General features: G+C 27.0%; 4 protein-coding genes across 4 annotated transcripts; 2 read left to right on the plus strand and 2 right to left on the minus strand.

Moving 5' to 3' along the window:
• Window positions 1–1,035: 1,035 nt before the first annotated feature.
• Window positions 1,036–1,898, plus strand: OCT59_024392 (uncharacterized protein; the record flags this gene model as incomplete). The annotated part of the gene is made up of 6 exons (XM_066135404.1): window positions 1,036–1,050; window positions 1,128–1,203; window positions 1,290–1,322; window positions 1,506–1,532; window positions 1,632–1,708; window positions 1,803–1,898. The coding sequence occupies 6 exons, from the start codon at window positions 1,036–1,038 to the stop codon at window positions 1,896–1,898; spliced, it is 324 nt and encodes a 107-aa protein (XP_065991430.1).
• A 2,138-nt stretch (window positions 1,899–4,036) lies between these two features.
• On the minus strand, window positions 4,037–4,561 carry OCT59_024393 (uncharacterized protein; the record flags this gene model as incomplete). Its single annotated transcript, XM_025327183.2, has 2 exons — window positions 4,037–4,124; window positions 4,419–4,561. The coding sequence occupies 2 exons, from the start codon at window positions 4,559–4,561 to the stop codon at window positions 4,037–4,039; spliced, it is 231 nt and encodes a 76-aa protein (XP_025172563.2).
• A 1,633-nt stretch (window positions 4,562–6,194) lies between these two features.
• OCT59_024394 (uncharacterized protein) lies at window positions 6,195–8,469 on the plus strand (the record flags this gene model as incomplete). The annotated part of the gene is made up of 5 exons (XM_025327182.1): window positions 6,195–6,440; window positions 6,522–6,594; window positions 6,671–6,852; window positions 6,932–7,283; window positions 7,349–8,469. 5 exons carry the CDS (start codon window positions 6,195–6,197, stop codon window positions 8,467–8,469), a joined length of 1,974 nt encoding a protein of 657 aa, XP_025172562.1.
• Window positions 8,470–9,808: 1,339 nt separating this feature from the next.
• OCT59_024395 (uncharacterized protein) lies at window positions 9,809–12,114 on the minus strand (the record flags this gene model as incomplete). The annotated part of the gene is made up of 5 exons (XM_066135406.1): window positions 9,809–10,884; window positions 10,968–11,322; window positions 11,409–11,575; window positions 11,655–11,727; window positions 11,887–12,114. The coding sequence occupies 5 exons, from the start codon at window positions 12,112–12,114 to the stop codon at window positions 9,809–9,811; spliced, it is 1,899 nt and encodes a 632-aa protein (XP_065991431.1).
• Window positions 12,115–14,354: the final 2,240 nt, after the last annotated feature.

Here is a 14,354-nt window from a genome sequence, read left to right on the forward strand (position 1 = left end):
AATCCCGAGATTAATGCATATTTTTGCTGTGAGTCCTGATTTATAAAGGTGAATACTGAGGTTAAGTTTAGAAGTCTCTTCTTTAATGCCTTACAAATATTGTGGTTGTTAATTTTGAGGTAGCGACAGGTTGAAATCATCGAAAATTGAATGATAAGTTGATTGTAAATGTTACATGTGGAGCGGAGTGGACATGTAAGGAGCATCGTGAATGAGGCAAAAACTTCTGCTTTGGTAGAAGAAGCAAAATGTGCGATAGCAGCTTTAAAATTGATAGGGATATTAAGGTTAATGCCCATTTTTGTTGTATTGTCTTCATTATAAAGTGAGGATCCGTCAGTGTATATTTCCAGTAATGATTGAGATTGAATAGTAGATCAAATATAGAGTAGGTCATTCTTCAACGAGGTTGATGTATTGAGAAGAGAATGAATAAGTGTATAATTAATAGTGTTAAATAGTGGATGAGTAGGAGATTCTAAGTTCATAGTGGGGAATTTTGATTCAAATAGTTGTACAGTATATGTAATGTGATTGACTGATCGTCAAATTACATCACGTGTTTTTACATAATGTGCTATAAAAACAGTGAAAAAAAAGGCTTTTTATCTCAGAAAGTTATGTCTTCATTTCTTTCAGAATATTATATTTTCTTATACTTTTCGCCATAGTGGTAAGTTTGTGTTGCTGATAGCGGTCTGTATAACACTATAATTATATCTTGTATAATTGTAATGCTTGATCAAAAAGCTCGTCGATTACAAAAATTGAGCGTAATAATCAGTTTATTTTATTTACCAGATAGTAAGGTCTCAAAACTATATAATAAAAAGAGTCTTGTCGGATCATAGACATTTGTGCGCATGCTCTTGACAGCGGTTAGTATCGATTTTGATGCATAAAGTAGCAGGAGCGTAAAATTCATCAATTACAAAAAACTTGGCGTAATAACAGTCAGTTTATTTTATTTACCAAATAGTAGAGCGTCATAATTATATAATGGAAGGTCTTGTTGGATTATAGACATTTGCGCACATGCTCTTGACAGCGGTTGGTATCGATCTCGGTGTATAAAGTGATGCAGGTGCATAAAATTTGTAATAATAATCTGTTATTTTATTTACCAGATAGTAAGGTGTCAGAATTATATAATGGAAGGGTCTTGTTTGATCATGAACATTTGTGTGGATGCTCCCAATGGCGGTTGGTATCAATCTTGGTATATAAAGTGTAAAATTCATCGATTACATAAAATTGGGTGTAATAATAATCATTTTTTTATTTACCAGATAATAAAGTGTCAGGATTATATAATGGAAGTGGTCTTATTGGATCATAGACATTTGCGCACATGCTCTTGACAGCGGTTGGTATCGATCTCGGTGTATAAAGTGATGCAGGAGCATAAAATTTGTCAATTACAAAAAATTTGGCATAATAATAATCTATTTTATTTACCAGATAGTAAGGTGTCAGAATTATATAATGGAAGGTCTTGATCATAGACATTTGCGTGAATGCTCCTGATAGCGGTTGGTATCAATCTTGATGTATGAAGTAGCGCAGTAGTGTATAATTCGTTGATTACATATAATTGGGCGTAATAATAATCATTTTTTTTTATTTAATAGATAGAAAGGGCATCAGGATTATATGTCTTAAGGGGTATTATTGGTCATGGATGTTTGCACGCATGCTTCTGACAGCGGTTGGTATTGATCTTAGTATATACTGTATAGTAGCGCAGGTGCAAAAAATTTGTTGATACATAAAATTGTGTCTAACAATAATCAGTTTTTTAGACAGAAAAGCGTCAAGGAAGGTCTTGCTGGGTTATGGACATTTGTGCGCAATCCCTGATAACAGTTGGTATTGAACTATCGAACTTGGGTGTATAAAGCAGCGCAAAAACGTTAATTACAAAAAAGTCTGTCTAACAATAATCAGTTTTTTTTTGTTAACTAGATATAAAATCATCATGATTATTATTATACTCTTGATTACAGCAGTTGGTAAAGATATTGGTTTTTTATATAGTCATATTAGCTTTTATATAGGCAAATTTTAGATTTATATATTTTTTACTACTTTGACACTAGTTCACCTTTCAGTTTTTTTTTCTGTAAAGAAAAATTTATTGAGGGTCGGCCATCAATGGTCTGTTCTTGTTGAAAATTGTTGAAATAGAGATTAATAAATTTCTTTTATGATAGAAATTATTAAGAAATAAGAATGTTTATATAAAATATTTCTAATTCTTCTTAATATATTAATTTTTTTGATTCATTATTTTTTTTCATAGAAATTGTGTTGCAGTGTATTATTGCCATTTTCAAAATAGTGTACACAGTTTATTTGTGATCGTATATTCGAATACCAATATTCGCCTGGTTTTCATCCGTTGATTACCCCTATTTTGTCTGGTTTTTGTCCAATTTTCAGTTTTCTTTGTTTTTATTCAAATTTAACTGCATACATCATTTTGAAAATGGCGATAATCTTTTTACAAGAGAAACTATAGGTTTTCATAATTAAATTATTAAAAAAAATTTAAGACTCAGAATTATTTTTAGTTGTTGTTGATCATGCAAGAAAGATAATTCTTTAATGACATTTTAAATATCGAATCTAAAATTATTATATTATTAAAATTATTAAAATAATTCGTAGCTCTTGTTAAGATTTATTACTTTTTTTAAAATATTCAGAACTTTCTAATAGAATGTTTCTTTCAAACAAAATAACACGACTTCGAGATTTCAGTAATGCAAATGCTATAAATAAATCGTCTGCTTAAGATATATATATATATATATATATATTGAAAACTTTAATTTCGAAAAATTTGTCGAAATTAGCATTTCATTAATATAATTGAAAAATTTTAGGACGACCCTGTGATACGATTTCGAAATTTAAAGTCGTGATTCGAAACCTCCTTCTTGATTTTATCACTTGAGATGAGTTAGAAGCTTTCATCTTTAATAGCAGTAAAGACATAATTTTTCGAAAAAATAACTTAACAGTTAATAAATTTAACAGAAAAAAATAAATCGTTCATATCCTTGGTTCTCTTCCAATTCATCTCATGTGATACAACCAGGAAAGAAGTACCGAATCAAAGTATAAATCTGATATTGAATCACAGGTTTGCAGAATATTTCGTTCTAAAGTTTTTCTAAAAAAATACTACTGTATTAAATAAACACTAATTAGTTTTGGCAAATTTTTCAAAATGACTTTCACATGATATTAATTATCTAATAACGAGGATCTGTATTCCACATGTGTGATAAATAAAATAAAAACGAAATAAAAATTGCAATTTTTTGTTAAGTATCTAATTAATTCAACTTTCCATAATTTTTCATCAATATTTATTGCTCTTAATCTTGAAAACGGGGATAATTCAGACGACGTCAAATTTTCGAATTAAATTTATAGTATTCTCGAAATGTATGATAAATTTTTACATTTAACAATTCATATGATAATGACAATATTTTAGCGTGAGTTTTAAGTTTATATTCATAATAGTTTTATATTTTTTATCAAGAAAATTCGCTAATTCCAAAGGATTTTATGATCCCTTGGGAGATCTCCATTAACTTGGTAAATTTTGAAATAAATTATAAATATTGCTACTTGTTATAACATATTATGTATCTTTTTCAGCGATATTTTTAAAGATATGACTGCCTCTTATATCAGTTAATTTATCTGATTTTTTGACTCTTCTCTCGTTAACTGAACTCTAATGACAATCCTTTACCTATTTCCAATTCGTCCTTAATTCTCTTCCAATTTTTTAAACCCTTGTAATTTTACTTAATGATCCAAACTCCGTCCACGCCATCTTTGACTCATCTGGTCTGTGTACACTATAACATTCTTTTATCATAAAATCTCGCTGAGAATATTTGGTTTCTGTTTATTTTCATAAAGTTTGAGAAAATTCTCGAAGATTATCCTGAAAACCACCTCGAGGCTGACAACATGCACTTCAACTATTCTTTACATCATTATTTGATGGGATCTAACAAACATCAATTGCTACCGATAATGGTTCCATCGATGATGATGTACTACTAACTGATAATACAGTTTTCGGAGAGAAAGCTGTCCTGAGATAGGTATGAGAGGAAAAGACTATTCAATCCAAGGGGAATAGTACTTATGTAAATCCTTAAACCTCTGAAATAACTATCCGCCAACCTTTGGAAGATTCACCATTGACAAAGAACTTTTTCATTTAAAAGGTGACGATTATCTTTCTTTGTGAACTTGATGATGACGAATTTTTCTTCGTCAGTTTCTGCCTTCCAAGCCAAGTTCATTGGATCTTCAGTAAGTTTATAAAGGTATGTAAACTTGCCTTCATTTTCATCAACTTAATATTGATTATGGTAAGGAAAAACCTTTGTATCTTTTCAGCTTCGGTCTCATCTAATTCTTTTAAGCCTTTGTAGTAGTTATCTAAAGTCTGAAAGGCAAGATGTAAAGACTCAAAAAAAACTGCAAGCTCTTCTACTCTTTTTCCATTGTCTTCAGGGCGATTCATCATTAGAATGAAATCAGTGAGTAGCTCAATTACGGGGTTTTCAAGATACACAGCACCAAGGACACAAATCCAAGACCCTGCAATAGCAAGAATAATGGATGGGTAACAAGAACTATTGCGAATCTTTTCGGTCTGTTCATGAAAAATTAAACATGAATATTTGCATGACTTTATCAATATGTCACAAAGAAAACACACCTATGATTGAGCCCAATACTTTATATCACCACACCCCCTTGAATTGAAGGATCTTTTCCTCCTGTACCTATCTCATTTTTGTATTCCCAAAGAATTAGGACAGCTTTCTCTTCAAAAACTGTATTATCAATTACTAGTAATACATCATCATCAATGGAACCATTATCGGTAACAATACCAATTTCTCACGATATTAAATATCAATAGAAGTAGTAAGTACGATTGAAGCGACCGACGGCAGCAACGATGGTATTTAATTTTGTTATTTTCAATTAATCCATTTATCATAATAATTATTAATAAATTAATTAAAAAAAGTTTTATATGTAAAAAATATAATGTATTTTCCATACAATATATTGTAAAAAAATTTGTTAATTTTTATATAAATTTGTACAAAGAATTATTAATTATACATATAATATTGTTAGTTATATTGCATAAATTTCGACAAATTTAACTATTTGTGCAATATTGAATACCCTGAAAATTTTGTGATGTGTGTTGCCGCAAGAACGACTGAAATCCAAGTCCTGGATTTCAGGATCTAGGATTGAAATTAGTGAATTTACGAAAAATATATGCTTGAATGATAAATCCACTCAATAATGATGCATTATCCTTTATCAACGGTATTTTTTTTATATCCAATGTATCCAATTCAAGTTAAACATGAACTCTTGTATTATTCGTCCTTAAGTTCGTGTTATACGACCACCTATCGATGATAACTCCCTGAACGAATGCATACCAACATCGCAAAGTAATTCAATAAAAATTAGTTATCAAATAATCAAATCGATTCAAAAAAAAATTTATAATTTTTACATAAATTTTTTTTTAATAATAATTATACACAAAATTACCCAAGATCTACTTAAAGGCGACATTGAATTTTTTTTTTTTTACATAATAATAACTCATATACATTATTATACATATTACAAATAAATTGCTAAAAAATAATATTATTATTATCAAATATTATAATATGTAAATTCTCTCGTAAATGTTGTAATTTATTTCGAGCATCTTTATCTCCTTGTTTGGCAGATTTTTCATACCAAAGTATAGCTTTACCAACATTTTTCGTTACTCTTAATCATGTTTCAAATGATACTGCAAGATTTTATTGAGCACTATTTCTTAAATTCGCTGCTTTCTGATATAATTCAAATGCTTTTTGTCTATCAACTTTAGTACCAATTCCATTATTTTAATAAGTAATCTTAATCTCCTAAGTCATTACTGCGGTACTGCGGTTAGTAACAAAAAATTTTCTTTTGTTTGGTGATACCTAGTGAGTGACATTTGTGCGACAATAATCGGAGAATAAGTTGCATAAAATACTTAAAATGGGGGTTATTTTCGTAATAAAATTTTACAATTCTGACCGTTCAATTTTATTATTTTTCCGCCAATATTATTATTCACTATGTCCGATAATAAGCAAATGCAAAATACCGAAAATACAAATGAATGGATTAATTGGATTGAAGAAGCTATTGATAAAGAACATTTAAATCATTATGAATACAACCAATTTACTAATATTCAAGAAATTGGTTCTGGAGGTTTCGGAAAAGTGTACCGTGCAAATTGGAAAAATACAAAAAAACAATTAGCATTAAAAACTTTTTTTAATCTTAATCATGTCACCATGAAAGAAATCGTTTGTGAGGTAATTTATTATATAATACCTTTTTTTTACGATGTTTTTTAACCTATATTATTTTATTTTTAATATTTGAATTTATTTTAGTTAAAAATTCAACGTAAAGTTGATTTCCACGATAATATTATTCGCTGCCATGGAATAACAAAATTTGAATCAGGTATTATAAATATTATAAAGAGATATTATATCTAAATTTTATTCACAAAATTTCATTCCAATTTTTTTTTTTTTAGACAATCAAATTGGTAATAATAATTATATAATGGTAATGGAATACGCCGACGGTGGTAGTCTTCGAAATTATTTGGAAAAAAACTTTAATAGGCTCACATGGGACGATAAATTAGATATGGCATACCAATTAGCTTACGCTGTATCATGCTTGCATAATGAAGGGATCATCCATCGTGACTTGGTAATTTATGTATTATTATTTAATCATTGTTCGTAACACTGTATTTGTATTTATTTATTTATATATGTTTTTTTAATAGCATTCCGGCAATATATTAGTTCATCAAAACATGATCAAATTGGCAGATTTTGGGTTATCAAAAAGAATTGGAGCATCATCCAATTTCCAATCTAAATTATTTGGGATGGTTCCCTATATTGATCCGAAAAGCTTTAGTAGACGAAGAAATAATAATAACCAAATTTTTTCATTAAATGAAAAAAGCGATGTTTACAGTGTTGGCGTATTATTATGGGAAATATCCAGTGGCCAACCTCCTTTTTATGTTGAAGGTGAAGAATATGATGTTAGTTTAATTTTGGAAATTTCACAAGGCCTTAGAGAAACGGTTGTTTCTGACACGCCCGAAGAATATGTAAAACTTTATACTAGTAAGTAAAATTTTAAATTTATTATAATTTAAATATTGTTTTAATTAATTATATTTGTGTTTTAGAATGTTGGGACGGTGAGCCAGATAATCGTCCTACTATATATCAAGTAGTTGATTTGTTAAAAGCAATAATTACAAAAACAGATATAATTACGGAAAATCCTCCATTATTGAATGAGCAAGAATTTAGCGAGATCCATTTAAATACCAATAATTCGGAATCACAAGGAAAATTATCCCAACTTATTCAAAATTTTAATAAAATGGACACAAAAGAAATTGATAATATAGTAGTATCAAATAAGCAAGAGAAATTTTCAACTGAAAAAGATTTTAACATAGTAGTTGATAAAATAAATGATTTAATTTATAAATCCTATGATAAAGGAATTGAAGGGGAATTAGCAAAAGAGCAAGTTATTGAATATTTTAACAATTATAATATAAATTCACAAGAAATTTATAATTGGTTATTAAATAATCAAGTTAATTCAAATTCCATTTTTTTACTTGGATATTTTTATTATTATAGAATTGAGACTAGTGAAAATAATGAGAAAGCATTTAATTTATTTATCAATGCATCAGAAAACAATCATATATTAGCACAATCTTTTGTTGGTGAATGTTATCAATATGGTTATGGAACTATAAAAAATGATAAACTAGCTTTTGAACATTTTGAAAAAGTGGCTAATAAAAATTTCACATATGGAAAATTTAAAATTGGTTCTTATTATATGGAAGGAATAGGTATTAAAAAAGACTTAAAAAAGGGTATTTATTGGTATGAAATAGCTGCAAATAATGGAAATATGATTTCCATACATGATTTAGGTATTTTTTATTTATATGGAATTGGTGTTGAAAAAGATTTTAATAAAGCTTTTGAATTATTTAAACAATCAGCTGAAGGAGGAAATTTAATTGGAATGATTTCATTAGGATTTTGTTATGAAAGAGGTATTGGAACTAAAATTGATAAGCAAAAAGCATTTGAATTATATCAAAAATCAGCAAATCTAGGAAGTAAAATAGCACAATATAATGTTGGTAATATGTATGGAAATGGAAATGGAATTACAAAAGACATAGATAAAGCAATTTATTGGTATGAAAAATCCGCCAAACAAGGATATCAAGATGCACAAAATAAGTTAAAAATACTTCAAAAAAATCGATAATTTATAAATTCTTTCTTTATTAAATTGTAAAATGTTAAATAAATTAAATTTGTTACATTTTTTTTTTTTAATTTACAAAATAGCGTAATATACTGTATAATAAATAAGTCTTATTAAATTTAATGATCATTCTATTGACGGTATTTTTTCATTATCAAAATAACTGAATATATAGTATATTTCTCTTTTAAATTAAAATGTCGTTCTAGGGATTTCAAAATCCATGAGGATTTGATTTATTTTTCCGAAAATTTAATTGTTTAAAAAAAATTTGATACTTATTTGTTAGTATTATTTTTTGAAACGACCGTATATATGAAAAAAAAAGATAATGAAAGATGATGGTAACTAAAGCAATGCTTTTTATATCTAAAGCAAAAAAAAATTGATTTAAAATTTTTATACTTTTTTTATAAAATATAAAAATATTACTATAAATCACGTATACGAAGAATTTTTTACGATATTGATTGGTCGACGGTAAACTTAATTAAATATCTACCTGCATACGCTTACGTCACTCTTACTAACATACTTTATCTGTTTATCATAAGGAATGGATGTGTTTTATAAACTAATCCTCCAAAATAATATTTTTATCGCTTTACCAACTGAATTTCTCACGATATTAAATATCAATAGAAGTAATAAGTACGATTGAAGCGACCGACGGCAGCAACGATGGATTTAATTTTGTCATTTTCAATTAATCCATTTATCATATTAATTATTAATAAATTGATTAAAAAAAAGATACCGTCTGTTTGTCTTCAAAAAAAATGATGATAAATGAGTGCCTGTGTTGCCGCAAAACCGGAAATCCAGGATCTAGGATTGACGATCGTCATTAGTTGGCAGAAATGTTAACTTGAGAGAAATTAGTGAATTTACGAAAAATATATGCTTGAGTGATAAATTAATGACACATTATCGGTGATTATCCTTTATCAACGGTATTTTTTTATATCCAATATATCCAATTCAAGTTGAAAATATTATTTTATATTAAGTTCGTGTTGTACGACCTATCGACCTGAACGAATGCATACCAATATCGTATAGTAACTAGTCAATAAATCGATTTCAATTTTTTTTTAAAAAAATTTATAATATGTAATTATTTACTATATTAATATTTTATTATTTGAATATTAAAATTAAAAGATTTTACATAATTTTTTTTTTTTTACTAATAATAATTATACACAATATTACCCAAGATCTACTTAAAGGCGACATTGAAATTTTTTTTTACATAATAATAACTCATACATTATTATAATACATATTAAAAAATAAATTGCTAAAAAAAAAATATTATTATTATTATTATCAAATATTATAATATATAAATTCTCCCATTTTCTACTCGTAAATGTTGTAATTTATTTCGAGCATCTTTATCTCCTTGTTTGGCGGATTTTTCATACCAAAGTATAGCTTTACCAATATTTTTCGTTACTCCTAATCCTGATTCATATGATACTGCAAGATTATATTGAGCTGCACTATTTCCTAAATTCGCCGCTTTCTGATATAATTCAAATGCTTTTTGTCTATCAATTTTAGTACCAATCCCATTATTATAACAATATCCTAACATTGATATACCATCAGCATCTTCATTATCAGCTAATCGTTTAAATAATTCAAAAACTTTTTTAAAATTTTTTTTATCCTTATAAATGAAAGCGAGATTATACATTGCTATATTATTTCCATTTTTTGCAGCTTTTTCATACCAATAAGTTGCTAATTTAAAATCTTTTTCAATACCTATTCCCATATCATAACAATGACCAATTTTTAATTGACCCATTGCATAACCCTTATTAGCCAAACTTTCAAAATATTTAAAAGCTAATCTTTCACTTTTCGTTACACCATGTCCAAATAAATAACATTCTCCAACATAATATTGTGATAATAAATGATTTTTTTCTGATGTAATAAAAAATATTTCGAATGCTTTCTTAAAATTTTCATTTATTTTAATACCTAAATAATTAAAATATCCTAATAAAAACATTGTATCCAAATCATCATTATTTTGATTTTTTATTAACCAATTATATATTTCACTTAAATCCATATCATGATTATTTAAATAATTTAAAATAATTTGTTTTCTTAAGTTAGCATCTTTTCCTTGATCCGTTATTTTAAAAATGTATGATACTATTTCTTTAACTATTGTGATTAAATCTTTTTCAAATATTATTCTTTTGTTTATTGGATTTATTGTGAATTTCACTACTTTTGTATGTGATTTGATAAAATTTTGTGATGATAATGATTTTTCGTTTGATGATTTCTCACATTGATTGGATTGATCTGATTTCATAATGATCTCATTTAACTTGGTGAACACTTGATACATAGTTGGACGATTATCCGGCAGATCATCCCAACATTCTAATGAAAGAAGAAAAAGAAAATATAAACAATTATTAAACGAGAAACCAAAAAAGATCAATTTTAAAAATCAATTTACATACCTGTATATAATTTTACGTAATCTTCGGGCGTACCAGGAATAACAGCCTCTCTAAGACCTTTTGAAATATTTACAGACATGTCATCATCATTTTGATTACTTTCAGTATGAAAAGGAGGACGACCACTAGAAATCTCCCATAATAATACGCCAACGCTGTAAATGTCACTCTTTTTATTAAATGAATAAATTTGTGTTGGGCTACTACTATTTCTTCTTCTAAATCTTTGTGGATCAACGTAAGGTATTATTCCGTTTAAATTTGATTGTGATTTAGTTATTTCTTCGATTCTTTTTGATAAACCAAAATCCGCCAACTTGATCGTGTTTTGATGAACCAATATATTACGAGAGTGCTATTAAAATTTAATTGATTAGTATGACACATGACGATATAAAGTATATAACGATGTAAAATAATATGGGAAACAAAAAAAATTACCAAATCACGATGAACTATTCCACTATTATGTAAACATAATACGGCGTAAGCCAACTGATGCGCCAAATTATACTTATCATTCCAAGTGAGGTTGTTAAAATTTTTCTTCAAATAGTCTTGAAGGGTGCCGCTATCAGCATACTCCATCACTAATAAGTAATTATTTTCTATAGACGTAAAACGAATAATTAAATTTACATACATATATATATATACTTTCAATATTCAAACAATATATAATCATACCTGATTCGTCCTTCGTAATTCCATATAAACGAAGAATATTATTATGAATAACTACGTCTCGTTGAAGTTTAAGCTAAAAAAAAACAAAAAAAAAATTAGATAAAAATAAAAAATATTTTACCGAAAATAGGTCGAACCATCCGGAAACTTCCGACAACATTTCGAATTTCGATAACGTTTCTGCGGAAGTCTTCCGGATGAGTCCGGATAATTTCCGAAGTAAAGAAATTACCTCACGAACGATTTCCTTTGTAATAACATTGTTAAGGTTATAAAAAGATTTCAATACTATGTATTCTTTAAAATCTGTACAATTTGCACGGAATACTTTTCCCAAATTTCCAGAGCCTATTTCTTGTATATTACTAAAATTTCTATATTCATAATATTTGAAATATTCTTTGGCGATAGCGGATTCGATCCAATTAATCCATTCATTCGAATTTTTTGTTTCTTGCATATTTCGGTATTGTTAAAAAAAAAAGGATAAGTTTTTTTTTTTTTTTTTTTGTGCTGACAAAGTTTAATTTATATATTTAATTTATATTATATATTGTGTATACATTATACAAAATTTTTTCGCAAATTATCATCAATTTTCATAAAACGTGTTAGGGAATTTTTAATTTGATACCAAATTTATATATTGTGATACTATCTGGAATTCTGGTCATAATAATTGTTAATTTAGCAAAATTACCATTTTTGAACATCATGTCACACTTTAAATGTTTAAGATTGGCCACTACGTAATTTTCGACTTTTTTAAGGTAAATTGAATTCTTCAAAGTATTTTCTGATTCTCTAAAGTGTTTTCCTTTTTTAATATCATATTCTCAATTCGATAATATTTGTATTGTCATCTTAACTATAATTAGAACAGTTACTTTAATGATATCATGAAATAGAATCTGATTCAGGTGCCTAATCATGTGATACATAAGAGTATATATTTTTTGAATATTTGTCATATTTGTCACGACATGGCCTGACTGCCGCCACTGCCGCCGATGCTGATCAAAATTTTAATTACTACATATAAAGATAATTTTTAAATCTGGTAAATTCTCGAATGATAAATTTGTTTTTATTCGAATGATCGATTTACTATAAACTGATGGCCAAAAATAGTTAATCATTGAAATATGAGGTTCCAGACTTCCAGTAAAAAAAATATTTTTTCGGGATTTAATTATTATTAGTTAAATTTTTCTTTATTGCATTTAGTAAAATAATATTATTTTGTTATTGAGCTACATTTTTTTTTATTAAAAATAAAGAATAAAACGATTTATAGTAATTTTATTTATACGTTTAACATAACTTTACTGCGCCCACTGCTGCGTTAATTTAAAAAAATAAAACATGAATAATTTACGAGTAATATCTAAAAAAAAAACTTTTATTTTATTACTGTTATTAAATATTCTTATTACTAATTAATATGTTATTATTGTTATTATATTTTGGGAAAGTTTAATGAAAATTGAAAAAGTCATACAAATTTAGAGGTAAATATGGTGAATACTGATAACAGAGGAGAGAGTAATTTAAGAATAGTAATTAGAGAGGAATTGTAATTAAATCGTAATTATTAGAAATTATTAGGAAAATTTTTATAGATGGATAATGTTAATAAAATGTACGATTATTAAAATACAAAATAATGTTATACGTAATTTTTTATGGTGGAGAATAGTGTTCTTCTTTGGAAAGTAAGGCCAGAGTACTTTGCCATTACGGAAAGTACAAAGATTTTTAAGATGCGATTAAATTAACGTGCAATAAAATATACACGAGTTTAAATTAAAGTTTGTCGCCGGTTTTCGTCCGTTTTTTGTCCATATTTCGTCCGGTTTTCGTCCGGTTTTCAGTTTTCTTTTTTTTTTATTCAATTTAACTGAATACATCATTTTGAAAACGGCGATAATTTTATCGAATTTTTTTTTTTCAGGTGCTTTACTTGTAATCATATAATTACTCATTATTTATGACTATGAAGCTCTTGCTTTAATTTTCTCCTTCATAATTTTCTACTTCATTTAATTATCCTATTGATTGTTCAAGGTTTTCTCTAATTAAATATGTTCCGTTATATCAAGGTTCCGGTATATCGAATTTCACTGTATATAAGTAAAGTCTGGATATATCGGAATTGGAGTCTGAAATGGATTATTATAATCTATAATTAATTTACCCTCGATATAACGGATTTCTCGATATAGCGGATTTTTGACAAATTTTATTAATGGAACGGATGGTTTCATTATATCGAATTTCAGTGTAAGTAATTAAGTAATTATTAAAGTATTCCTCGTAACTGTCATTTAAAATATGTTTATCATATCGGAAGTAGTTTATGGTAAATCTTTTGTCTTTTTGATTAATTTTGATTTTTTGACTTTGATTCGTAATATAGTATGTATTATCTATTTGGTTATAAAATTGTGTGATTAGCCAAATTTATCGTGACGACGTGACGACCGTGACGTTAATAATGATGATCTCACTTATTTTCTTTTTCTATGATAAAAAAAGTCAATGCAAATCAATTAATAATAAACTGTTTATTTGCGTAAGTTGCGTAAGAAAATATGTTTAAAGACAAAATTTAAATTTTCAATGTAAAATATTATTTTATTTTATGTGGCGTTAATTCATGACGTAGAAATTTGTAATTTAACTATCATTCACGTGTTT

The sequence above is a fragment of the Rhizophagus irregularis genome, chromosome 4 (genome assembly GCF_026210795.1).
Source record: "Rhizophagus irregularis chromosome 4, complete sequence".
Classification (NCBI taxonomy): Eukaryota; Fungi; Glomeromycota; class Glomeromycetes; order Glomerales; family Glomeraceae; genus Rhizophagus; species Rhizophagus irregularis.